Here is a 27,503-nt window from a genome sequence, read left to right as displayed (position 1 = left end):
TTTTAAAATATGCCAAGTTTTCCTACTAGATGTTTTCTTATAAAACAAGTGCTTTTCAGGGCTTCTCTGGTGGAGCGGCGGTTGAGAGTCCGCCTGCCTATGCAGGAGACACGGGGTCGTGCCCCAGTCCGGGAAGATCCCACATGCCGCGGAGTGGCTGGGCCCGTGAGCCATGGCCGCTGAGCCTGCGCGTCCGGAGCCTGTGCTCCACAACAGGAGGGGCCACAACAGTGAGAGGCCCGCGTACAGCAAAAAACAAAAACAAGTGCTTTTCCTTAGATGATAGCCATTGTGCTAAATTTGGGTATTATATATCATTAATGTACCCAGCATAAACAGGTAAAAGAAATTAGAAACCCTCAAGGAGAAACCAGAACCATTCATTACTATTAAGTATCTTTTTACTTTTGCTTTAGATCTTTGGCATTTATAATTTCTTTCACGCTATTGTGAAAGTGATACTGGTCACCATTACACACTAGACTTTAAAAGCTGTTTACAGAGGAAGGAGGCTGAGTATTAAAGTGGGCTTCTTTCAGAGTGTTTTTGAATTAAAATGCACTTCCTCACTCAGCTGAGCATTTCCAGCTTACTGATAAAATGAACTGAATATTTCATGGAATAAAAACAGTCTGCTTAATGTCTCTTCAAGAACATAAATGGCATTGCTGAAGATAAATTCAGAAACATCAGATAGTAATGAAATAAGACATGGCATCATGATAAATTAGGAGATTGGAATTAACATATACATACTACTATACATAAAATAGATAACTAACAAGGAACTACTGTATAGCACAGGGAACTCTATTCAATATTCTGTAATAACCTATATGAGAAAAGAATCTGAAAAAGAATGGATATATACATATATATAACTCATTCACTTTGCTGTACACCTGAAACTAACACAACATTGTAAATCAACTATACTCCAATAAAAATAAAAAAGACAGCAGCAAGAAAGCAAATTTAGTGACAGCCTACTGAACTTTCATATGATAATCTCTAGGTATGCCTGCTTTTGTGAGTATGAACTGAACTTATCTTCTAAGCAATACAAAAATCTTCTATTTCTAAGTTACCAGCATTTTCATACAGCAGCATAATAACGAAGTAATGTTTCTTTGAAATTACAATGTTGAAACCACTTACAAAGTATTTTACTTTTCAGAAGTGTATTTATATATAAAAAATAGTTATTATTTTTTGTCACAATGTGTTATAAAAGTATTTTCAGTAAACTGGTAAAGAGATTGTTAAGGATCCATTCTAAGAAGCCACTGAATTTGCTTCAGGTATGGGGTTAACCAATTAAGTTAAACAGTCCATTAGGGGTGATCTTAAGTAGGAAATGGTTAACTTTGGGATTTTTTAACCCAGTCTGTAAGTGCCATTCTGAAACACAAATCGTACTGTCATCCTCCTCTTAAACAAGTAAATCAAAAACAACCTTAAACATCTCTGTACTTTCAGTGGATGAAAAAGTCCATTAACTATTAAGAACGTTATACAAAGCCCTTCGTAACGCAAGTCTGAACCTAATCTGCCTTCCTCCCCTTTAACTCTTCCCAGGGGCCCCTATAACCTTGAGACACTAAACTATTTACCACTCTCCAAACCTACTCTTCTGTGCTTCCCTCCTTGTTTACCTGTCACTTCCTCAGCCAGGAGTGTCCCTCCTGCCCCATTTTCATTTTCAGCTGCACTCCTGCTCATTTTTCAAGTTCCAGCTTAATTGTCTCCTTCTCTTGAGAAATATTTTCCAAAGCTTCTGGGCAAAGTGAGTTAGTCCTTTCCCCATGTTCCATAATGCTTTAATTCAACTTTGTTACATATTTCCCCAGCAGTTAGAGTACCCTGCACATAATACTCAATAAATGTATTTATTACATGGACTTGAACAAGACACACAAGTATCCAAAACCTAGGAGATAATGAAATACTCATGTTTCTTAAATATAGATGAATTTTTGAAAACATGGTTTAGCTATTGGGAATATTTGAGTTCTTGGTAAATCTCATCGATAGGCAATTCCAAGATACAGTCTGTTACATTTTAAAAGCATCTGAAGTTTCACCTGCACTGAAGGTTTTATTCAACACTCCTTTTTTTAAACTAAGTTTCAAGAAATCCTTCATTTTTGTACATGTATACTCTATTCTCATCTTTACTCTCACAAGATCAGTAACCCCCTCTTCTTTTTAGTCACTGCCAAGAGGACAGCTGCAATTAATTTAAGCCTAATTAAATGGAACCTTTAATTAGTTTCATTTATCCCATATGCTCTCTTTTTAGAAAGAAGTAAACAAGAAAAAAATCTGAAAAAATGTCAAAGTTCTAAAGAAAATACTAAGTATAACCTCTTACATTTTCAGAATTTGTAATACCATAAAAAAGGATTTCCTGGTGTGCTTTGGAAAACATTAACCTTTATAAATAATTTTTAAATAAAGCAGGGTCAAAGAAAAAGTATCTGTTATAATATTTTGCCTTCCAAAATATTAGCACAGGTAGTAGTTTATGTCATTTGAAATTAAAGGAAGCTTATTCATATTTCCTAATAAGAACTTTAAACCTTTTTATCACAACAAGAAGAATATAAAATTAGTCACACATTTCATTTTTTCTTTTCTTCATAGAACAAATTTAGGTAAGTCCACGTATATAAAATGACCTTTTTAAAATACTTGATCATGAAAAAAGTAAACTATGTCCTATCTTTAAAGAAAGACCATAGACTAAATGCTGGTTCTTTAGGAAGGCAAACCATTATCACTAAGCTTAACTCTTCAAGAAAAGGTACATGGAGTCCTTAATTCATAGATTAGAAATTGCTTTAGAATCATTGAAGTCTTGCCAAATGTTTCATTCTCCTATGAGCAAAATGAGTCAGCTACTCTTCCAGTGACTATGCCAGGACAGACTGTTAGAAACCAATTAAAGGGCAGATACCTTTATCAGAGTATGTGTGCTCTAATGCATGAAGATCAGGCAACAGGTGAATACAGTTTATGCAGCAGTAGGTGAAGAAATCAAGGACGACCACTTTTCCACATAGATCCCTGTAGACAGAAATAGATTCTTCTGTGTTCAGCCATTCTAATCCTGAAATTTACAGAAAATAAAAAACGATTAAAGGAAATGATCAAGATAATTTACTTAAAACTTTCTATTAAAATGTGAACAATTATTATTTCTAAGGAAGGGACTGGCAGGGCAGGAAGGGAGTGGGGAGGTAGAAGATGGGAAAGCTACTACTATGAGACAGTCTGCAAATATAGTAAGAAAAAGCTACTAAATTCTTTCAGAAATGGTATATTAGTCTGTGTGTGAAAGGAAGTAAGATTAACATATTTAGGTAAAAATAAGAGGAAATATCAAATATTAAAAGGACTTAAGTACATGATTAGGTACAAATGGGCTACTGAGAATGAAGGTCAACCTTAAGAATAAATATCAAAAAACAGTGTTAAAATATAAGGATAAACATACAAAATACCTAAGCCAATTTCATAAAAGAGCTGAAATGCTCTGGATTTGAACGAGACCTTAAATACAAAATATTTTAAATGCAAAGTTAAGCAAAACACACTGCTATTATTATAGATTTCATGGAAGCAACATTAATATTAAAGAAGAGCATGTTTCCTTCCCTCCAAAGAAAAACAGAATCTCATTAATCTGTGCTTTTGTAAATTAGAATTTATAATTACTTGACCATGATTTACAATTTTAACTATGCACTATGAAGAAAAATTTTGTTACACAAAAGTAGATTAAAAGTACAGCATCTCTGTTTAACCAATTTAAGGAAACAAAGATAATGAGTTTGTTGCTTATAAGTAAATAAATGCAGATACTAAAAGTATTAATTATAACTTGAAGCAGGTATTTGGAAATATTTTATACAAACTGAAAGCCAAAGCTGGGTGGAACAAATGAATAATAACAGCTAACAACTAATAACAGCAACTGAAGTTACTCAATTAAAACAAAATTCTAAAAAAAGAAAAGTCTGCAAATCAAACTAATATTTCTGCCAATTAGTCACACCTAGTGAGGTTTAGGGTACAGTGAGGTCTTAAATATCCATTTTGATAAAGTTTTAATAGTATGCCAGATCAAGTGACCCTATAAAACTTCAAACTAATTATGTATATTTCAAATCCTAATTTTAAAATATTTATGAATTTGTCTCAAATTTATTTTCTGTAAATAGTCAAGTGACTTAGATTGGAGAGGCAGGGAAAGTATAATTACAGTCACTTATTGTGCTAGGTGCTTACCAGACTTAATAATTCACTTTATAATAACAATAATAACAATAAATATAACTTTAAAAGCTGCTAACAATGACATTTACTGAGCTCCCCTATGAAGTAAGAACTTTAGATATACTATATAGTCTGCATAATAAACCTGAAAGGTAAATAATTGCTTCCATTTTATAAGTGAGAAAAGTAAGGCTTGGCAAAGTCAACTAACTTGCTTAAAATCATGCAACTGACAAATGGAATAACTGGGATTTAATTCCGGATCTGTCTGAATCCATCCATTATACCACACAGCTTCTCATAAAACATGTTTCTTTGAAGAAATTAACAAAGCACAGTGTTTCTGAGTTATGTTTATAACTTCCTGATTACAATAACTGATAAAGAAACCAAGAAAAAACTCACATCTAGTATTCTGTTCTCAATAATCAGGTCCAGCAGAAAATTTGTGTCAAATATGAAACCTGAATATTTTGTTGTATTATGTATGAGTCACAAAGATCAAATCTCATAGTAATGAAATACACTCATCGTAGATACAAACAAGAAAATAAAAACACTGGCCCAAATCCTAGCTGCTGGCATGCCCGTTTTACGACAGGGTACGATATATAACTAACTTCTTACAGACTTTTAAAAAAAATACACATTCATGTATATAAACTTTTAAAGTTTCTTTGATGGGATAAGCACTAATGCACCCAATTCTTTTGATAGAATTCCACAATAATTCAAGTCCAGTATAGGATTAATAACAGATAAAGTAAGCACGTATGAAGGCGAGAGCAAAAGGCTTCGAAAGACGAGGCTGTCGTCAGAGGCAAGGTTCCAATAGACCTCCCATGAGATACTGAACCCTGCCACATCGAACCAATTAACTATACATGTGGTTTCAGTGTCATGCCAGGAGACACGCCAACACCACCAGTCAAAACAATGCCAGTCCCAACCAAAGAAGGTAAAGTTCGGTTTCATTTATCATAGCAAGATGAGCTTCACAAACAGCACTGCTGGGACTATCAGTTCCCTCGTGCTCCAAACATTCAGAGCCAGGATTCAAACCTGGAAGCTGGCCATAATTGATTCAGATTTATTAAAATTACAAGGTTCACGACTTTGAACGGAGGAGTGTGACACAGTTAAGAAACCGGCCGATGCAGTACGGGGGGGGAGGGGTGTCTGTATAATCCAACTCTAGCCGTTCTCAGTTGTGAGGCCCTCGGCAGACGACTTAACCTCCCTGTCCCCGGGCCTCAGTTTCCCAACTATAAAACAGGGCTAAGAAGAGCACCTCAAATGGTTTGCAGAGAGGATCAAATAAGATAATACCCTTGTGTTTAGGGCTGTGTGTGGCCCATAAGAAGTGATCAATAAATGGAAGCTAGGATGACGCACAAAGATGATGACGATGCTGGGCAACCAGACTGAATGGGCGCGGACACTGGAATCACTGCCAACAGGGGTCACGAAACAGTCAGGGAAAGTCTACTGAGTTAACACACGGCCCGGGCAGATAGGGAGGAAACAGAGACAAAGATACATGTGCCCGCCCTCCACAAACCCCCGGTCCTCCTCCTCCGCCGCCGCCGCCGCCGCCGCCGCCGCCGCCTGGGGACAGAGGCTCGGCTGGGCGAAGCGCCTCTGCCCGGCGCGGCCGCAGAACCACGCCTAGCCCACCGCTTCAGGGGAGGGCGCCGTCCCCGAGGAAGGGGAGGTTCCGGGAGGGGTCCCCACCCCGAAGCCAGCCCCTCACCTTCCGGAAACTCGGGCACTGACAAGTCCTGTTCCCAGCCGTCCACCTTCTGCAGATACTGGTAGACCAGGCTGTCCTTCTCCTCCTGGGTGACGGCGTCGAGCAGAGCGTACTCCAGCGAGGTCTGAGCCGGGAGCAGGCCCGAGAGGCTGCAGCTCCGGGCTCCGGGCGCCGCCATGTTCTCTCCGGACGGTCCAGAGGCGGCCGCAGAGCCCGCGGGACGGTCTCGTTTGGAGGGAGAGGAACTTACGGTCCTCTGGTTTCAAAACCGCACATTCGCTTCACTCTCCACCAGCCCCACTCCACGTTCACAGCACTTTTTTCAAATGCTAAAGTACAAATTGACGCAATTCCCAGGCACGTAATTAAACTACCGTCCCAACCTACCCCGCCCCTTCTAAATCTTCTCGCCGCAGCTGAGCCTGGACATTCAGAGCGCCAGATTCAACATGGAAAAGGCTTCTGGGCCAGCGTTCTAGAAGCTCCAAGAGAACAATTCCTCACCCTTCACTTTGGAAATTAGCAGGTTTTAGAACTAAAACAAAACAAAATAAATCCGTAGGATTTAAAAGGGTCCTAACTTTTTCTTTTTAAAGTCTCACGTTTAGACCAGATCAGCCGATTCGACACAGCATTGGGAACGCGAAGCTGTTCCGCCACGGCACGAAAGGTAAAGGAGTAGGCTTTTTAAAGTTGTGAGCGACTAGCCAATGGCCTTGGCTTATATGCAAACGCAGCATTTTGTTACCCTGCAGTGCTGAAAGTGCGGGTGCGAATAGATTGTCAGCCAAGCAGGGGGAGGGGGCACGATGGGAGCGGACGCAGCTGGAGCTACTCCCGAGGCGCGAGGGTGGCAGGTGGGCGACCGCGGGGATCCCTGAGGGCCCGGCCTCTGTCTTCAGAAGTGGAGAGCACTGGTGGCTTTTGTGGAGCGAGCTGTGCTGGCAGCTCCCTCGCTCCCTTCCCTGGAGGGGATGAGGGCCTACTCCGCTGGCCTTGCAGCCTTTAATGCCCAAAGAGGCGGTCGAGCCGGTGGGAGGCATCAGGCAGGTGAAGCTTGGTTTTGAGGCTGCGGGAGAGAGAGCTGATCACCTTCAGGCAGACCACCTCTGGGGTCTGGAGATAGGAGTGTGGGTGGCCTCAGTGCAAGCACAACTTCACATACTTGAATTTTGTTTGTTCATTGTGCAGTGTTTGTTCATTGCCGCTGGAGGAAGATACTGGATTGACCCAGGAAACTGAAGTTGTCGAATATCCACCAGTCACGGATAAGGGCGCGTTTTTGTTTTTTTTTTGCCAATCACACACATTTGATTATGGTGTGACTAGTGTCACTAGGAAACTGAAGTAGCCATTAAGTGTTTGGAACACCTGCTGAGCCAGTTGCCCAGGGACTGTGGTTGGGTTTGTGAATTATTTGGACAATTGTCCGGTTGAAAGAGAGCTGACAGGAGCTTTATAACAATTTTACGAAGCTCCTTCTAAGATTGAACTGTTAAACCTATACTTCCCATTAGGGTTTAGTGTTCAAAGTATTACTGATACTACTTTTTATGAATCAAGTCCTGGAAAAAGCCAAGATACCTGAACGAAATACACACAATGGAAAACTCAGATGTTAATTTTATTGTGCTATAAATGAAACAGCAGGTGTTCTCATGTATAAGGTTTGTAGTTTGCCAATATAATCATCATCAGAGCTTTAGATTCCCATCAAGTTGGTGGGTTTTCTGTTACTTCTTTTTCCTGAGCAAAATAATTCCATTTAAAATTTTTGAAACAAGACATAGACCCTCAATTTACTTAAGATTAGTGCTTCTTTAATGATCAAAATCATTTTGCCATGTTAGAGGATGCTTTTCTGGAACAAGACATCTGGGAATACAAATCCAAAAGAAAACCCAAACCAGTACATCCAAATAATTGCTCTGAGAATATTCCAAAATCTGTTGAGAAAGCAACAGATGGACAATACCAGTCAAAACGAAACAGAAATAAAAAAAGAACTGTAGAAGGTAAAAAGAAGGTTAAGGCCCCCGAAACGTGCCTTGGAGAAACAGACAGTCAGACTTCTGTCGCTTCCAGTCAGAACTCTAGTTGTGGAGACGGTATTCAGCAGTGTCAAGACAGGGAGGCCACTCCAGGAAAGCACCGTAGGACTCACAAAAACAAACACGTGTCTCCGAAGATACGACCGGTTTATGATGGGTACTGTCCAAACTGCCAGATGCCTTTTTCCTCCTTGCTAGGTCAAACACCTCGATGGCATGTTTTTGAGTGTTTGGATTCCATACCAGTCTCCGAAACAGGTAAGATTCCAAAAAAGATAGTGGACTCTAAATAGTCAAAAAGACCTGAATTAGGCCAGACATATCAGTCCAGTGAAACAAGCCAGGTAAGCAGTAAACCAAAAATGAGATGAGATACTCAAAGTATAAATGACTTAACCGTAGAAGGAAACAAGGTAATGCATTGTTACACTTCTTGTGAAGGGTAAAAAGATAACAGTCAATTCAAGTTGCAAACTTGAAAACAGTATAAATGCATTTTACTATTTCATAAGAGTCCCGAAAAATCTGTGATTTTTCATAAATGTTAATTGAGCACATATTATGGTAGATATTTTCACCTGCATAAGGTAGGTGGTATTGACATCTGATAGATGAGGGTTCTTAAAAGCTAAACAACTTGCCCATTTTGTTATCTTTTATGAAACAGACTTTTAGAGAATCATGAATGTAGTCCAGCCTTCTAAATACGGCTGTGTTGGGGTCATCATGCTAATGGACAGAAAGAAGAACTAGGAAGGAGTGTTTGGTTATTAAGATTCTAATAAATAAAATTGTGCCAAATGAGAACTGAAGTAATACTATGTTTCTGTTATCATTTAAACTATATAATAAATATCATGTTTAATATGTAGAAAATCCTACTTGTAGTATATGGAGAATGGATGGTTATTGATGATTTGATTATTTAAAAGTTATATATACCATACATAAATTTTTAAATCTCAAAGAATCAAAATTCATTAAAATAAAAATAATATTCAGTATGGCTTTCGTGTTAACTATGATTCAGAATACGTTTTATTATTAACTTCCAGTTCTCATTTTAAAGTACTGCATGAAGATGCAAAATAACTTAAAAAAAATTGGCACTAGCCTTATACAACCGAGAAAGCCTCATCAAATGCTAGTAATTTGTTTTTCAGTGGCTTGAAAGTCAGAAATGGCAGCTGGAATCCCATGGTGAGCAGTCAGGGTGAAATATCTCATAGATGAAGCCACCTCAAAGAGTTTTTCTCTTGGTTTTTTCACTGATTAAACTCCTTTGAACAGATAATCTCAGGTGGATTCTTCTTGAATTGAATTTTATTCTATAACATATACTTTTATGAGGTGGTTTTAACTTAATTTTTAAGCAATGAAGTCTCCAGTTTAATGTGACATCTTCTTTTTGTGGGGGTGGATCATTTTTTGACGGGCCTGAAAATGAACATACAAGGGGTGGGGTATGCCAAGATGCTTTACAGACTGTTTCTCAGTCATAAAGGTATGACAGGGAATAGTTTCCAGATTATTAAAGCCTTATTATTAACCGGTTTATCAAACTGAATTTCAAATCTTAGAACAGAACCTAAAATGTTTAGGGTATGAACAGCTGTAATTAAGATTGCTATTACTGTTTTATATACAGTGTGAATATTAAATAACGGAACCTAATTTGGTACTGCAACTGTCATACGTATGTGTTACCTGATAAGACAAAAATTGAGGTAGAACTTTTAGTCTGTGAGAGACATACCAGCCTTCTCTACTCTTTATTGCTTGAGCAATAGTGACGGAGTGAAACTGATGGGATCAATTTGTAGCACCTGCTTCAGAAATACCTAGTGCAAGCATGACATGCATTTTGGAGGAGCTCATATTTGTGAAAGTTTTTAGTGGGGAGAAAAAGGTGTTAGTCTTAGATTTTGCTGGGGGGGGGAAGAGTATTTGAAAAGAAATTTAAAAGAATATATTGATTTAAAAATAATAACTAGCACCTTCCAAAACCATACTGGATTGCTGTTATTGTGTGCTGATTTTTTGTTTATATAATGATAGCTATTGTCCTAAGGCCTCAAAGTTGGACTGATGACTTTCCACTTACATGTTAATTTGTAGTGCTAATACTGTCAAAGCTTAGTCTGTGCTTTGATCCGGTAATACTTTTTTCTTTATTAAAATTTTCAGAGTGTCCTGATGCTCTTCAGTGTTCCTCAACAATTCCTTCTCATTACAAGAGATACACTCATCACCTGCTAGCTCAAAGCAGGGCTAGTAATAGTCCTTTCAGCGATCCATCCCATGAGTCAGGTGGGAGTTTCGGTGAGACTAATTCAGGCTTTCTTTGTAGCCTTAAGGAAAGATGGTCTTCATATCAGAAACAAACAGATAACTTTAAAAAAAATGTTTCAACTGATCCCTTGTTAGTGACACAATGTCTAAGAAAATCTCAGTCTCCAACTGAAACTGATAAAAAGGTTTCCTCTTCGACAAATATCCAAACTTCCCAACAAGTCCCACAATTTACAGAACTTGTTAATAATGACAAACTGGTAGGATTTGATTTGCCTCTTGCTGAAGAATTAGACAGTCAAAACAGCCCAGAACACATAAATTTGACATTGCCAGAAAATGACTTTAGCAACTGTGAAATCTCCTATTCTCCACTTCAAAGTGATGAAGAAACTTATGATACAGATGAAAAGCTGGATGATTCACAACAGGAACTATTTTTTACAGAAAGCTCTAAAGATGGCAGCTTAGAAGAATATGAAAATAGCTCCACTTTGTCTAAAAAACTCCATGACCCTTTACTGAAGGACCAGGAGGAGAGCTGCCCCGAAGTGGATAGCTTCTTAACTCAGGATAAATACGATGAAGAATTGTATAAATGCAACACTCTAAATGATTCGTCTCAACTTACTTTCCAAAATAAGAGTATTATTTTACGTGATGATCCAGCATATACTGATGATTTTATATGGTTTCCACCTGCATTAGCAGAGAGGTTTACTTCTCCTAGTTACCAAGCCACTAAAGCAAAACCTGATGAGCCAGAATTTCACTCATCTCAATCAAATAAAGAGAAACAGGTAATTGAAGAATCAGCTGTTTACAATCAAATTTCTCTTCCCTTACTTAAGAGTAAAATGTCAAAACCTTTTGAAAGCCAGGGAGGAGGGTGTCATTCTTTCCAACCAACCCAAAGTAAAACTAGAGAATTATCAAGTAAGAATTTCAATGCTAAGCACAATACGAACTCAGCATGTTTCTGCAGAAAGGCATTAGATGGTATGCTGGACAGTAAAGTTACAGCTTTAAATACAGCGATATTTTCTAGTACACCTACTGCTGCTAAGTCTTTGAAAATATTGCTATCTGGCCCTAAGTGTAATGCATCACAACCTTCTACTAAGGTAATGAAGCAAATGGATATAGGTGTGTATTTTGGACTACCACCCAAAAGAAAAGAAGAGAAATTGCTGGTGGAAAGTGCATTAGAAGGGGTGAACTTAAATACAGTTGTAAGTCCTAATGGAAAGAGGTCCCGGCAGCGCAAGAGGAAAACAGAAAAATCTTTAAGTGATTTAGAATTAGAGGCAAATAATTTAAGTGAGAGTCAGCCCTCTGTGGAACTTTCTCGTAAGAGGTCACAGCATCAAAGAAAGAGACTTAAAAAGTCAGATTCATTGCAGGAAGGAGTACATCAGAAGAGTTCAGGTCACCGTAACAAGACAGAACCTGGAACAGTCAAGTTAAGTAAAGACAGAGTCTTCGTAAAATCAGCTCGTGGCAGGCTGCAGAGAGGGAACACGAAAATCCCAGAGTCATCAAATGCAGGAGAATTAAGGAAAAGGACATGTCCATTCTATAAGAAAATACCTGGTAAGTTGAAATATCAAGGCTTACTATATCTACAAAGATGCAACTTTTTTGTATTACATGTTCATTGCCCATGTTATGTGTGTGTGAAACAATTTTTTTGTGTGTTTACTTTTTATACCTCATTGACCTGTAACAGACTTTTTTCCTATTTAATCTTTTTTACTCCATTCAATTCAGCAAACTTTTATTAAACATATTTTATATATAAGGTACTATACTATTTAGATAGATATTACAGATCTGACAAAGATTCATATAGATCAGCTTAATACAGAAGGAGGAAAGGCTCTCTGTAAGTAACCATAATAACAGTCTCTAAGCACTTAAGAAAAATGCAAGTACTAAATAGCTTCGAAGAAGGAAAATGTCACAGGTTATACAGGTCATAATAAATGCTAAACATTTTTAAACCATATCATAACTTAGTTTCTCAGTCTTTTCATGTTCTTATAATTTCTCATGTCTTCATAGATGAGTTAGTAGAAAAATGTGTTGTAAAATGAATTTATTATTGAAGAAAACAGGTACCCTTTTTCTGAAAAGGATATAAAACTGCCCAAATATACTTGGTTTCAGAAAAAATTTTTAATATGCTTTTTTGATATTCTAAATCTATTCAGTATAATTTGTTCAAAATATTTATGTAAAGAAAAGCATTTATGTACATCATAGTACCAGTTCTGTTTTTAATAATTATTTTGATTAATTTTCTGTATTTTAAGTGAGCCCAGAATTAGTGGGCCATGTGTGGATAGGCCTCCGTAGAATTGTGGAGGTATGTTTATTTACCTGCATATCACAGCCAGCGCACTTGTTTTTTCTCATGAACAAATTTCAGAACAGCTCAATCTTTTTTATTTTTTTTTCATTATTGCTCCTCTAGGGAGCTGTTTAGGCTTTTTGTTTGTTTGTTTGTTTCCCTTCCTCCTCCCCACCTCCCACAATGAAATTCAAATGCTACAGATACCCTGTTTATGTGTTATTGTACTGTGGCCCTTTGGAGGGCCATTAGATTATTTGGGTCATCAACCATTTTTGCCCCTTAGGAGCATACCAATATCACCCCCATTGAGAATTCATGTTTTAAAAGAAAGTTAGCATTCTCCTTTTGCTGTTTTGCAGAAGTAAAGGAGTTTAGGTGCCCAGTAAGTATTGTGAAAACATTCAGCAAAACAAAAAGGTAACTCATTTGTAGCTTAGTATTTTTAATTTTTTTTGTACAGTTATTCATTAAAAAGCCTATACTGGGATATTTAATGGAAACTTATAAGACTCATTTTCGTCTCTAGTATCACCTTTTGCTGAATTTATGTGGTGTAGATTTTTAAATTAAAATGTAAAGTTAAGTTGGAAATGAGATGTAAAGGTGTCAGAGGGTTTGCTATATAAGCAAATTGGGTTGCTTTTACTTAGTTAGCTATCGCTCAAGCAGCTGTGTTGGTGCTTTCATTGTAGGAACTGGCTTTACAGTCGATGCCTTTCGGTATGGATTGGTTGAAGGTTGCACGGCCTATTTTCTCACACATTTTCATTCTGATCATTATGCTGGATTGTCTAAAAACTTCACGTTTCCTGTTTATTGTAGTGAGGTAAGTTTTAGTATTCTAAATCCTGAATTTGTAGAATGCAGCAGATTTCTAACCAGCCTGGTTAAAAAAAAGGTAATTAAGATTGTAAGATCTATCATTCTTCTAGAAAATATATGAAAAAACAGACTCCACATTGAGATTCTAAAAGTAAATGAGTTATTGTCAATAGTTACAATAGATTTTTTAAATTATGCTTTGTTATGTGGAAACAATAAATATTGATACCTCATGATGTACTGAAACATGTAAGTTTCATTCAGTAAATATTTACTGAATGCCTAAAAAGACACTCAAGGCAAAATACCTAACTTCAGGGAGCTTTCAGGCTACACATTCACAAACAGTACCGCAATGGGATCTGTATTGTAATAGAAAAGTGAACAGAATGCCTAAAAGTAGGGAGAAGCGGGGCTTTACTGTGTCCTAGGCTAAAGTTAGAAAAAGTTTCACAGTGAAAGAGATACCTTGAAATAATTATTAAAAGGTGAGCATTTTAATTTGTACTACTAAGGGCTTTGGCTAGAATTTGATTTTATCCTCAAGCATTCTTGAATTATCTTCTTTTTATTAATGAAGCAACTGAGGCTTGGAGAGGTTAAGTGGCATGCCCTAAGTCACAGAGCTAGTAATGGCAGAGCCAGAATTTGAACGCAGGTCTGTCTCATTTCAGAGCAAGGTAGAGGAAAGAGGAGAGAGCCTTCCAGGTAGAGAAGAGTTTGTGTAAAGGCACAGACACCTAAGAAGTATGCCCATTCCAGGAACTTCAGATAATTCAAAATCAGTAAAGACAAGATAGGGAATAACAGGAGATAAATCCACAGAAATGGGTAGGGGCCAGATCATGAAGGGTTTTGTATGACATGATGGGGATGAAGGACTTTTTACAGGTGAGGGAGAATCAGTGACCGTGTTTAAGCAGAGTTGTGACACAGTCATTTTAGAAAGTTCTTCCTGGCATTCTGGAGGGTTTACACGAGTATAAGTGGCAGAACCAGGAGATTATTAAGATGTTTGGGTTCTAAACTAGATACGAAATAAAAGACATATTTAATGTTTTAATGTATCAGCAATAAGCACATCCTGTTTTGCAGATAACTGGCAATCTGTTGAAGAGCAAACTTCACGTGCAAGAACAATATATCCATCCATTGCCAACAGACACTGAATGTATAGTGAATGGTGTCAAGGTTGTTTTGCTAGATGCCAATCAGTAAGTATTAAAGTTACCTTAGTAATACCCTATTTTTAAATATTCAAAAGGAAAACACATTGCATGGTTATTTAAGAACTTTTTATTGGAACTATTATGCTTGGTATTTCATAAATGTCTTATTTAAGTAAGATAAGAAACAGTTAAGTAAAGTGTGTTTCTCCTTTTAAAAAAAAATGTACCCAATTACAGGATCAAAAATTAAACATAGAGAGTTCTCTAAGTGTTCTCTAACCCATTTTTTAATGCAGTTTAAATTACTATGCTTTACATGAGACTCCATCTTATTTTTTTTAATCTTTTAACATATTGCTGCTGTTCTTTAAGAGATAACCTTTTGCCATTTTCTTTAATATCACTTACATAAATTAACAGCTGGTACAAATTAACAGCTGGTACTCCATTCAGATTCTAGAGGGTTTTTTTTTTTCCTTTAAGAAATCCTTTAGGTTTTTGATACTAAAGTCTTGGAAGATTTTTTTCTTGGAAATTGGTTTTCTTTTTCCCTCATTTTTTTAAATGTAAAGTACTGTCAGGATTCACATTGCCAAAATGTAACTGTCAGTCAGCTATGCATCTTTGTAATTTCCATAGAATGTTAGCCTTATGTACCTTAGAGATCATAGATGCCTAGAGAATTAAAATTAAGACTAAACCTAGGTTTCCTAAAATCCAGGCTTGTTATTTTTTCAGGTTGCCTATAAGTTTTTGTCTGCTAACTTCGCTGCTGTTTATTTTTTTAATCACCAATTATGATAACTCAGGTTCTGATTTTTTTTTTTGGTCAACTTTATTGAGGTACAATTTGCATAAATAAAATGGACCCATTTTAAATCTTTGCTGAATTTTGACAAAAGTAAACACCCATGTAATTCCCACCACAATAAAAATATGGAAAATATTCCCCACCACAAAAGTTTTCCTTGTGTTCCTTCCCAGTCAATCCCAAACCCCGACTCTGACCCAGGAAACCATTGATGTGTTTTCTATGACTATGGATTAGATTTGTCTTTACTAGGGATTCATCTAAATGAAATCATATAGTATCTTCTGTTTTGTATCTGGCTTCTGTCACTCCTCATGTTTTTGAGATTCATTCATGCTGTTGTGTGTTCCTTTTACTTACCGAGTACTGTCTATTGTGTGGACACAATACAATTATTTTTTCCATTCACTTCTTGTTGGACAACTGATTTTTGTTTATTGATCTTGTATCCTGAGACCTTGCTAAGCTTGCTCATTAGTTGTAGGTTTTTTGTAGATTCTTGAAAGTTTTCTACATATGTCATCCACAAATAAAGATGCTTTCGTTTTACTTCTTTCTTTCCATTTAGAATGATATTTTTTCTCTTATTTATTGTATGGGATTATGCCTTCAATACAGTGTTGAATAGGAGTGATGTAAGCAGACATATTGCCGTGTTCTCGATCTTAAGGGGAACGCTTTCAGTCTTTCTCCGTTAAGTATGATGTTTGCAATAGGGTTTTCATAGATGCCTTTTATCAGGTTGAGGAAAATCCCTTCTATTCCTATTCTGCTGGGAGTTTGTAATCATGAATGGGTGTTGAACTTTGTCAGATGTTTCTTTGGCATCTGTTGAGGTGATAATACAATTTTGTCCTCTATAATGTTAATGGGGTAAATGACAAAGATGGACTTAAACCAGCCTTGCATTACTGAGATAAACCCCACTTGGTCTTCATGTATTACCCTTTTTCAAAATATATAGCTGGATTTGATATGCTAATATTTTGTTAAGGAATTTTGTGTCTGTTTTAAAAAGTATATTGGTCTATAGGGGTTTTTTTAAACTACACTTTTGTCTTATTTTGATATCAGAGTAATACTGGTCTCATGAAATATTCCTTCCTCTATTTTCTAAAAGGTGTCATGTAGTAATTATTATTATTTCTTCCCTAAGAGTTTAGTGGAAAATCTCTAGTGAAGTCATCAGGGCCTGAATTTGGGAGTCAGGGAGATAAGGGGAAGTTTTTAATTACAATTGTAATTATTTCCTGTGTTTTCCTAGAATTTAAAATGAAAATTCTCTGTGTTTCGGCAGTAATTTCCAAACCCCATTGTGTCAGGGGTCCCTGAGACCACCTTGAGGCTCAATGGTTCACCAGATGGACTCACAGGACACAGAAAAGCTGTTTTATTTGTGGTTACAGCTTATCACAGTGAATGGATACAGATTAAAATCAGCAAAGGGAAAATGGAGGCAAATCCAGGAGAAACCAGGTGCAAGTTTCAAGGTGTCCTCTTCTAGTGGAGTGGCACAGATGTGCTTAATTCTCCCAGCAACAGTGTGTAACAACACATAGGAGGTGTGGCCAACCAGGGAAGCTCAGTTGAACCTTGGTATCCAGGGGTTTTATTGAGGGTCAATCATGTACACATGCAGCACCCATGCTGATTGACCTGGGGTACTTAGACGCCAGTCCCCTAGAGCAAAGACAGATATTCACCATAGATCACACTGTTAACATAAACTATCTTATCAGACTAGTAACACGTGGCCCAATGTGTCAGGCATACAAAACACTCTTAGCAGGCAGAATATTTCAAGGACTCTAAACTTATCTCCCAAGGGCCAGCCAATGACTATTCCTAAGGACAGGCCTTTCTTGGGGACCTGTGGAGTTTGCACAACACTGGCCTGCTGAATTAACCCTTTCCTGCCCACCATTTTTTTTGTGTGTGTGACATAAACTTCCTTAAGTTAAAATGCTACATACCTTTGTAGTGCAATGCTATGTCATTGTGGTCAGCTAATAAAGTATATTAACTTGTTGATATTGAAATGAACACTCTTTCTTTAGATGCTTTGCCTGTGTTAAGAATATCCCTTTGAAATGTTTGTGTTCAGCTGTCCAGGTGCTGTCATGATCCTTTTTTATCTTCCTAATGGTTATGTCATACTACACACTGGAGACTTCAGAGCAGATCCCACCATGGAACGTTCTCTTCTTGCAGGCCAGAAAGTCCACACGCTTTACTTAGATACAACGTAAGAGAAACTTTGTTTGTGTACTTCTTTTTTCCACCAACAGCATTTGCCCTGCATGTTATGAATAATTTGAACTTTTGCTTAGGTAATCAAAATGATGGCTTACTGTCAATTATCATTTTAAGTATTAGGTGGATGCTGTTTGAAAAAATATATACTTAAGAACAAATTTTGGATTGCATGGCTTAACTGACTCCAGCTCAATTTTTTATCTAATATCCTTTTGAAAATATGGTTTATGTAAAAACCTTGTTACTGAAACAAGGATGAAAAATTTGGGAGCAAACTTTAGGAAAACGCCCTTTAAAGTTATCCTTTCAAAGTGTCTGTGTAACTATTAAGCATGATTGTGAAGAAAAAAACAGAGAATGAGATTCTGTCTGAATATTCAAACTTACTTTGTTCCTTTCTCCAAAAGGTAATCTATAAGTGGCAACCTTGAATTCCTAAGTGCTACATAATGGTATAAGCTATTATCTTCTTTTATATATTGAAATACCTCATCAATTGGTCAGAAATTATATTAACCATTTCAACCTGTTTCAAGAAGAAGTGAGTTTGGATGGCATATCTTAGTAAGAGATGGTCTTTCCACAACCAGTTTTCTAATACTATAGTTAATTCTTCCATTCACCTAAATACTAGGTGAACTAAGAAAATAATTTTTTTTAAACTTTGTTACTTAATTCTACATACAATTCTGGATTTCTTTGTGAGTATTTATAGGAGAAAGGACTAAGTCTTTTCTTAATAATAAGAATTATGGCTGAACAGCAAAAACAATTTTGAAAATTGGAAAAATATTTCTTTAATGTGTGTACTTTATGAGATTTTTCGTGAAAAAGTGCTTAATTTTCATCTCAAATATCTATAACTAATAGTGTTAATTTTTCATTGGGTGTTACTGTATTGAAGTAGAGCCAACTGGATCTGCTGTAGTCCCATAATACTATATATATTTCTATATCTCCTAAAAGAAAATAACAACCAGATGAATATTAACTGTTTGATTTAATGCTACTTCACCAAATTCATGTTCAGTTTCATTATCTTAAAATATATATATATTTTTTGGGCTTCCCTGGTGGCGCAGTGGTTGAGAGTCCACCTGCCGATGCAGGGGACACGGGTTCGTGCCCCGGTCCGGGAAGATCCCACATGCTGCGGAGCGGCTGGGCCCGTGAGCTGTGGCCGCCGAGCCTGCGCGTCCGGAGCCTGTGCTCCACAGCAGAAGAGGCCACAGCAGTGAGAGGCCCGCGTACCGCAAAAAAAAAAAAAAAAATGTATATATATATATATATATATATATATATATATATATGTAATTTTTTTAAACTAAATCAGAATTCTTTAGTCCAAAAAGATAATCCCTATAAATCATATTTCCTTTGATAGGGATTGGGGTTAAAAAAAAAAAGATATTAAGGCTTATAATTCATAGCTAAAATAGCTACCTAGAAATATTCTTGAAGGAAAAAAAATGCAGTTTCTTTATTTGAGGGTTATAAAAGAAATATAATTAAAAAGGTATATTGAAATGTATAGTTCCATCATAAATAATCAATAGCTGGTAACAAATATTTTAACCACAGGCACTGGTGAGATAACTGCGGTGGCGTTAATGTACTATACTGCTGTTGTATGTAATTTTGCTAAAGCTTGTTTTCTAAAATAGCATCCAACTTAATGCTATGACTTTCTTGTTGTTCTTTTAATAAGTACCATATTTCCATATTACAGATATTGCAGCCCAGAATACTCTTTTCCGTCTCAGCAAGAGGTTATCCAGTTTGCCATCAACACTGCCTTTGAGACTGTAACTCTAAACCCACGTGCTCTTGTTGTCTGTGGCACTTATGCTATTGGAAAAGAGAAAGTCTTCCTAGGTGGGTGGTAGCTGTAGCTAATTTACTGTATTCTAAAGATCAGATTCTTTCTGCATAAAGCCCTTTCAGACTCTGTTCTTTCAGTTGATATTTATTTCCTGAAACAGTTCAATATTACCTTTGAGGTTGAAAGAAAAATTTGATAGAGTTTGATTCATTTAAATTTTGAAAGCCTGAACTTAATGGAAACATTTGATAAGTATGTTTACGGTAGCCTTTATATCTACAAAATGTTTATAGAGCAAAAGTCCATGCTACATTAGTATTTTAGTAAACTTTGAAAGATGACCAGTGCATAGGTCTTTCATTGCATTCTTTGATGATAACCATCAATTAATTATTTTAGAGACCAGTTTTAGTTTTTGTTCCTAAATGATTTTTGGATATGTAACTGTAGTTTGTCTACATAGTATTGTACTATTTTGCAAAGCACTTCCATTTCTTCTTAACTGTGGTCCCATAATGTCAAACATTAAGACGTGAAATGATAAAGCTAAGGTTTTAACTCCTCCAAATTTTGTTTTTTCCCTCCCTCTAACTCTTTCCATACATCTTATGCAATTTTTAAATACTAGGTCTTTAAAAATAGATTCTTGGCTTTCTCACAATTTATTCCACATAGTTAACTGACAAACCTGTTCAGCCTTTTTGAGATATTATGGCAAAAGTGTGAATGTTTTGAATTTCTTTTAATTTGGTAAATTCTTATTTTAAAGTTGAGTTGTAATTTTATTTTTTTTCATAAGCTGTAATTTTACTCTTTTTAAACTTTTCCTTTAGCCATTGCTGATGTTTTAGGTTCAAAAGTGGGCGTGTCCAAAGAAAAATATAATACATTACAGTGCTTCAATATACCAGAAATTAATTCCCTCATCACTACAGACATGTGCAATTCGCTGGTTCACCTTCTCCCAATGATGCAAATTAATTTTAAGGTAGGTAAGCATTCAAGAGACATGTCTTTTTAGGATGAACTAGAAGAGGCAATCTGATGATTGTAAACTAGAATCCCATTTTACTTGCGTTTAACGTAGAGGAATTCAGTTACAGTGGAGTCAAAGTAAACTTTGCCCTAGAAAATCTTTTAAGTGGAATTTTAAATGTTTTAAGTTTGTGTGTGTGTGCAGCTGTACAGAGTAATTCATATGCCCACCAGGAGTTTAAGAACTAGAGAACTGTCATAAAGGAAGAAACAAAAATAGAAAAGTGTGCAGCTCTCTGGTCATTCAAACATTCTGAGATTGTTCTCCATTCTTCCTGGATGAGTAGGGAAATGAGTGGAGAATTCCAGGGAGTTCTTACTTTTCTTCAGGTCTATTCTGTATAATATTAAGCCACTATAACATTGGTATACGTTGAAAATATACTTGTGAGGATTAAATGAAACAGTAGAAGTGAAAGAGAAAATTCTAGTGCTAGTTCTGAGATATAAATTAAGATACATATGACATGACCTCCCTGTGATTTATGGGGGCTCATTTGTCAGATTTATTCAGATACTAAGATTCATTCCATTTACTAACGTTTTGACACCTTGCAATGGAATACATCAAACCTATGTATTAAAAGTAATTCAGGGCTTCCCTGGTGGCACAGTGGTTGAGAATTTGCCTGCTAATGCAGGGAACACGGGTTTGAGCCCCGGTCTGGGAGGATCCCACATGCCGCGGAGCAACTAGGCCCGTGAGCCACAACTACTGAGCCTGCGCGTCTGGAGCCTGTGCTCCGCAACAAGAGAGGCCGTGATAGTGAGAGGCCCACGCACCGCGATGAAGAGTGGCCCCCACTTGCCACAACTAGAGAAAGCTCTCACACAGAAAAGAAGACCCAACACAGCAAAAATAAATAAATTAATAAACTCCTACCCCCAACATCTTCTTAAAAAAAAAAAAAGTAATTCAGAACATAATGTACACCAAAAAATATGTTTTTAATTTTGCTATAATGTTTATGAAATAACTTTTATGGAGCTTTTTGAAATAGCTTAGGTGTTGATTGCTGTATCTGTCTTATAAATAATAACACTTACATTGTGTAAAGAAAATTAAGATTTTAGTTCTATCCCTTGAGTAAGGAAATTCTCACTGGTGTAACTAGTCTTTTCATGAGATTATGGTAAAAATTTTATGGCCTATTTTCATGAGTATATAATTTATAAAAATGTCTAGGATAATCAGGTCATAGGGTTGTCCATTGGTGTTTAAGCCAGCTTTGCAAACGTGTTAAATTTGAGAGGCGTCCAGTTTAATGGAGGCTAATGAGGATGTTGGTTAATTATAAAATGAACACTGATATCCTGTGGAGGGTATAGCATATTTTTATAATTTTTATAAAGATTACTTCATGCAATACAGCCTTATTTCCTGCTAACTTAGTTTCATTTGGACAAATTATCCATTTAGGGGGACAAAAGGAGTGGGGAAGTCAGAATATTATGGAAATGAAGGGACTAGACCTTTTCAAGAATAGTGTTTAAAAGCGCCATATGCTGTGGAGAGGTCATATAAGGAAAAAATGACCTGCACAAGAACTGTTTCAGTGAAGTGATGTTGGAGAAAGCCAGTGACAGCAGAGGGCTAAGGAATGAATGAGGTGTACAGATGGCCAAGGAGCACATAAAAAGAGGATCAACACTGTTAGCCATCAGGGAATTGCAGATCAAAACCACAGTGCGACACCACTTTACACTCTCAAGGATAGCTGTACTAAGAAAGACAGTGCCAATTGTTGGTGAGGATATGGAGAAACTGGAACCCTCATGCGTTGCTAATGAGATTTTTAAGTGGTGCAGCTGCTTTAGAAAGCAGTTTGTTAATTTCTTTCAAAGTTAAACATGGAGTGACTATATGACCAGTGATTCCAGTCCTAGGTATATGCCTAGGAGAATTGAAAACATGTGTCCACTTCTACACAAATGTTCACAGCAGCATTATTCGTAATAGCAAAAACCTGGAAACAACTCAGATGTCCATCAAATGATGGATGGATAAACAAAATGTTATATATACATAAAATAGAAATATTCTTCAGCTGTAAAAAGGAACGAATTACTGCTACATGCTACTATGTGAATGAGCATTGAGAACATGCCAAGTGAAAGAAGCCAGACACAAAGGGCCTCATATTGTGTGATTCCATTTATATGAAACATCCAGAATAGGTAAATCTGAAGAAGTCAGTAGATGAGTGGTTTCCAGGGCTTCAGGGAGAGGGAACGGGGCGTGACTGCTAATGAACGCAGTGTTACGCAGGGGTGATGAAACGTTCTAGAATTAGGTAGTGGTGATGGTCATACAACTGGGTGGCTATACCAACAACCACGGAACTGTATGCTTAAAAAACACCCAAAAACCTGGCAGTTGCCTGCTTTGAAGACAAAAAACAAAAAAAGGAATATCTGAAATCATTGCCTGTATTATTTCCATTATTTGTCATAAGTTGTTGGTATCGTTCAGTAGCCCTTCCCCTTCCTCCATGCAAGTGGCCAGATATTGATGACATTTTTTACAATTTCATATCTTCAGAACACAGACGGAGCAGAAGCTGACAGTTACCGTAAGACTATATTTTAGTTAGTACTTAAAGCCAGTTTTTCTTACCAGCCCAAAATAGTTTTATTGTATCAGAGCTAATGACTTTTTTGTGAAAATGTAAACCTGATACAATTGTCAGGGTTTCTAAGGCAGGCTTGAAAGACTTAGAAACCCTATAAATAAAACCATTCGTGCTACCTAGTTCAACATCCCAAGTTCATATACGTAAGTATATAGTTTACTATCACCTCTGATTTAAACCTGATTCATGGGATGTGGTAAAACATTATAACAGTAATGTTATAGATGATTATTTGCATACTGAAAAAATAACTTTAGGGGCATCTACTGAATGCATTTTAATCACAAACTGGTTACCAGTAAACAGAGAGACAAGTCATAGATCAGGGACTTTATGTTGACTAAATGATAATAAAATTCCTCATGATAGTAGTTCTGCAGTTGTGGTTAATGAAAGACTAGTGGCTGTCAGCAGTCTTCTCTGTGTGTTTGGCTTATATGATAATATCCTATGTTTTTGTTTGTGGCACGGATTAATGATGTTTTCATGGTAACTCTAATTTGTCTCATGAAAAGCATGAAATTACTTCTGAGTGGGTTCTCCCGAGTGTTTTAACAGAGGCAAATGAGAATGGATAAGTTTGATGACCTGCATTGATAGCTGGACTCTCAGTTTATGATATTATGTGTTTAATTGCTCCTAAACCTGTTTCTTATTATTTCCTTTTCTTTGTGAGGACAGGAAGAGAGAGGGATTAGTAATTAAGCAAATAGTATTACAATAGATCTTAGACAAAGTAAGACAAAAATCTGAAAATTTGCGGGGCCAGGGATATGGTAATGAAAACTTAGTTATATAGCTATATAACTTAAACTTTTTTTGAGGGGGTAGTAGTTGGTAAGAAATATGACTGTTTAATGGTAGGTATACAAATTAATAAAAGATCATTATTTGATGCAAAAGAGAAATCAAAGGGTTATTATTAATTTGTCAAGTGAAATCTTAATGTCTGATAGACACAGTAAACTGTTCAACCTTTAAATAGTAATCAAAAAGAAAAATTTTTAAAAAAATGATGTGTTTGTCTTCTACCAAATTGGTGTACTTTTAAAAAAGGTAATATTCCTGTGCTGAGATTCAGAGAAATTGGCACTCTTCATCCACTTGGATAATAATGGAAAAGAGGGTCAATCCTCAACTGTTTCCACTTCTAGAAATTTATACTAAAAAATGAGTCCTTTCTGAAGAGATCAATCTGTAAGTTCCTAGGTGCTGATGGTATAATAGATGATGAGAGTCTTAAAAAGTTAGGAAAGGGCAGATGGTTTCCATTAAAAAAAAAAAAAAAAAAAAAAGACTCAGAAGGTGGTGTTTATTGATGTCTTCCCCTTAGGCTGTAAACTTCCAAAAGGTGAAGGCTGTGTCTCACCACCCTGACATCAGCACCTGGTGTTAATACTGGAACAGATATTTACTGAACGAATGAATAGATGGATGAGTGAATTTGTCTTTATCATTTCTTCAGAACTTCCTACCAGCATCTTTTAAAAATTCAGTAGAGTATGTATGGTTAAAGAAGACTTCTAGAAATCCAAGATGATACTATATACACTTTAGGTTTTTTATTATTTTAAATAAAATTAAAATTTTATTATAAATTTACACTAAGCCTTTGACACTCTGGGTTGAATCTTTAGCCCGAAAAGTATTAGAGTTTTTTTGTATCCCTCTTGTCATTGTTATATTTATCTGGATTTCTCTTATCTTTCAAAGGTTGAACCTTTGTCATTGATTTTCTGAGAATCTTACCTAATGTCCTCACTAATGGTGACCTCACTAATGTTGACCTCAAGATTTATTAGCATATTATTTCTGATCATAGCACTGTGAAAAGTTTTGAAATTATTCTAGTTCATGCATAAAGGGTGAAAAGGAGTAAACACTTGAAAAGGGAACACTAGATACTATGCATCTTAAAATGTATGTCTGAGTTGAGTATAATGCCATTATAAAGTTATTTCCATATTTTATCCATCTGTCAGACCTCTACTGGTGTATATGTATGAGGATATGTTTGGATTGATGTTTACCAGTGTTAATATCAGTATCTCTCGTAAGGATAGTATTAGATGCTAGTATCTCTAATATCCTAATAATTGTAGGGTTTGGAGAGGTGTTTGTTTTGTTTGTTTTGGGTAGCTATCTGAATTGTAATTTTAAAACACATGATTACTTATCTTTAAAGTTGCCTCATCTTATTTTTCTCAGACTGTACTTAAACTTGTTTAACTTAGGTAAGTAAAGGGGAAAAGTTTTTTTTTCGGTGATTTTATTTTTGGGGGGAGCACAGCACTAGGTTTTCCAAGTTAACGTTCACCAAGTGAAAACTCCGTGACTGTGCCAATGTAACATTTTAATCATTCTGTTTTATTCCATATAAACCATCTTCACTGACCATTAAATAAATATCCTGTTTTTATTTAACAGGGTTTACAGAATCATTTGAAGAAGTGTGGTGGGAAATATGATCAGATTTTGGCTTTTCGACCTACAGGATGGACGCATTCTAACAAGTTAACTAGTATGGCGGGTATTATTCCCCAGACCAAAGGAAACATTTCAATATATGGTATAATTATTCAATTTTTTTACTCTTAATGTTTGTAATTACCTTACTTTTTTTTTTAAAAGCAGTAAAACTAAGATCCAAGGAAAAAGAGGCACCAAAGAATCTTTAATAATTTAACAGGTTCAAATCATTCCTCATGCTCTACACCTGTATCTTTAGTATGTTGTAAGTGCATATAAAGGAGTATGACTGTAGTAAATAGACATTGACTAATACAGATCAGTCTATATGTGTGATCAGTGACATGTAGGGGAGATTGTAGAACTACTTGAAAGGAGGGGTGGGTAGTGCCATTGTGTCCTGGAAGTTTAAATGACGCTGCGACACCGAGAACAGGAAGACAGTGGATTAGATGTGATGACAGCAAGAGATACAGACTTGACTTTAATTTTTTCATCTTTGGAGGATGTTTACCAGTGTCCTCAGAGATTGGCTTATTACAATAATGGCTGATGGAAACATTTTTGGATCCTAGTTTACTCAAAACAGGACCCTTTCTCCCCCTTTCTCTGAGGTATTTGATCTTCAGTAAAGAAGATGAAGAGATTTTTAGTACTTAATTTTTTTTTTTTTCCTTTTTATGTGTACAAAGCTTGGGGATGGAATCTGCTTACTTGCTGTGGAAATCAAGAGTCTTCTGCTGGTTACTCTTTAAATTTTACTCATATTTCTTCCAGAATTTTCCTGAAATCAATAAGGGAAGAATTGTTTAAAAAGAAAAGCCTACTTATAAATAAGAATCTATAGAAATGCATATTATTAAGTGTCTACATAGCAAAGTAATAGAATTTTTTAATGTTCAAAAGATTTTGTATCATTTTAATATTTATTATTTGTAAAAGATACTAGCAGATTTTGTTATCAGAAAAAAAGCACCAAGGAATTTTTGGCAAAAATACTCTGGATTGCTTTCCTTTTCTCTTTTATTTTATTTTGGGCTTGTGCAGTTTTCTTTATTAGTTTGATTTTTAGTAGGCACTGTCTTTCGTGTTGCAGGGATTCCTTATAGTGAACACAGCAGCTACCTAGAGATGAAACGTTTTGTTCAATGGCTGAAGCCGCAGAAAATCATACCTACCGTGAATGTTGGCACCTTGAGATCCAGGCGCACAATGGAGAAATATTTTGAAGAGTGGAAGTTGGAAGCTGGATATTGATGTTACCTCAGAGGACTCAGAAGTAGTTAAGTAACTTCGGCCTAGCTTGTTAGTAGTTAAATCTTCAGTGATATGATATTTCACTTTATGTGAAAAACCTCATGAAGGTCACTCATACAGCTTATTTTCTCATTTACGTTTGAATAACATGTTCACAGTGCAGGGCCTCTCAGCATCATCAGTGATAATTGAGACTGGTCTGCCTAGTACCCTTGTTTCTTGCCCCTCCCTGTGGGGCTGTTGTATTCCGCATCCAACAGTAGGAGCGTAAACATAGGCAGGTTTGGGGACCAAAGGATTCATGATAATAAACTAGGTTGAAAGCATTATATGTAAGTAATTACGTATCTTTAAAATTATTTAATATGGGGCATATTTTTATGAGATAAAGCTTTTCTATGATATGTATACTTAAATAAAAAATTGATCTTAAATTTGCCATAGTGTCGTTTGGTTTTTAGGATTTATAACTGACATTTATGCAATCTTATAAAAT

The 27,503-nt window shown here is 36.2% G+C and overlaps 2 protein-coding genes across 5 annotated transcripts in view; one reads left to right on the top strand and one right to left on the bottom strand.

Moving 5' to 3' along the window:
- The window catches only part of NHLRC2 (NHL repeat containing 2), a 62,838-nt gene extending 56,370 nt beyond the window's left edge, over positions 1–6,468 (bottom strand). For 2 of the 3 annotated variants that reach the window (XM_022568710.3, XM_022568711.3), the window contains exons 1-2: positions 6,035–6,467; positions 2,960–3,112 (exon numbers count right to left, since the gene is read on the bottom strand). In XM_022568710.3, the coding sequence (XP_022424418.1) occupies positions 2,960–3,112; positions 6,035–6,212 (331 nt within the window). In that variant the 5' untranslated portion in view covers positions 6,213–6,467. Of the gene's footprint in view, positions 1–2,959; positions 3,113–6,034 lie in introns of all 3 variants that reach the window. The other variant, XM_089898196.1, reaches the window with a different exon arrangement.
- Positions 5,883–27,503, top strand: part of DCLRE1A (DNA cross-link repair 1A) — a 45,185-nt gene continuing 23,564 nt past the window's right edge. Inside the window, exons 1-10 of one of the 2 annotated variants that reach the window (XM_089898195.1) lie at positions 5,883–6,704; positions 7,226–8,343; positions 10,273–11,970; positions 13,426–13,559; positions 14,651–14,769; positions 17,640–17,780; positions 19,521–19,666; positions 20,447–20,601; positions 25,709–25,850; positions 26,847–27,032. In XM_089898195.1, coding sequence (XP_089754321.1) covers positions 7,878–8,343; positions 10,273–11,970; positions 13,426–13,559; positions 14,651–14,769; positions 17,640–17,780; positions 19,521–19,666; positions 20,447–20,601; positions 25,709–25,850; positions 26,847–27,007 — 3,162 coding nt within the window. In that variant the 5' untranslated portion in view covers positions 5,883–6,704; positions 7,226–7,877 and the 3' untranslated portion in view covers positions 27,008–27,032. Of the gene's footprint in view, positions 6,705–7,225; positions 8,344–10,272; positions 11,971–13,425; positions 13,560–14,650; positions 14,770–17,639; positions 17,781–19,520; positions 19,667–20,446; positions 20,602–25,708; positions 25,851–26,846; positions 27,447–27,503 lie in introns of those variants that run through there. The other variant, XM_022568707.3, reaches the window with a different exon arrangement.

The sequence above is a fragment of the Delphinapterus leucas genome, chromosome 16 (assembly GCF_059928025.1).
Source record: "Delphinapterus leucas isolate spDelLeu-1000000601 "Yukka" chromosome 16, BTC_Dleu_Yukka2, whole genome shotgun sequence".
Lineage (NCBI taxonomy): Eukaryota > Metazoa > Chordata > Mammalia > Artiodactyla > Monodontidae > Delphinapterus > Delphinapterus leucas.
Note: the sequence above shows the minus strand (reverse complement) of the source record. Positions and strands in the feature narration are given on the sequence as shown.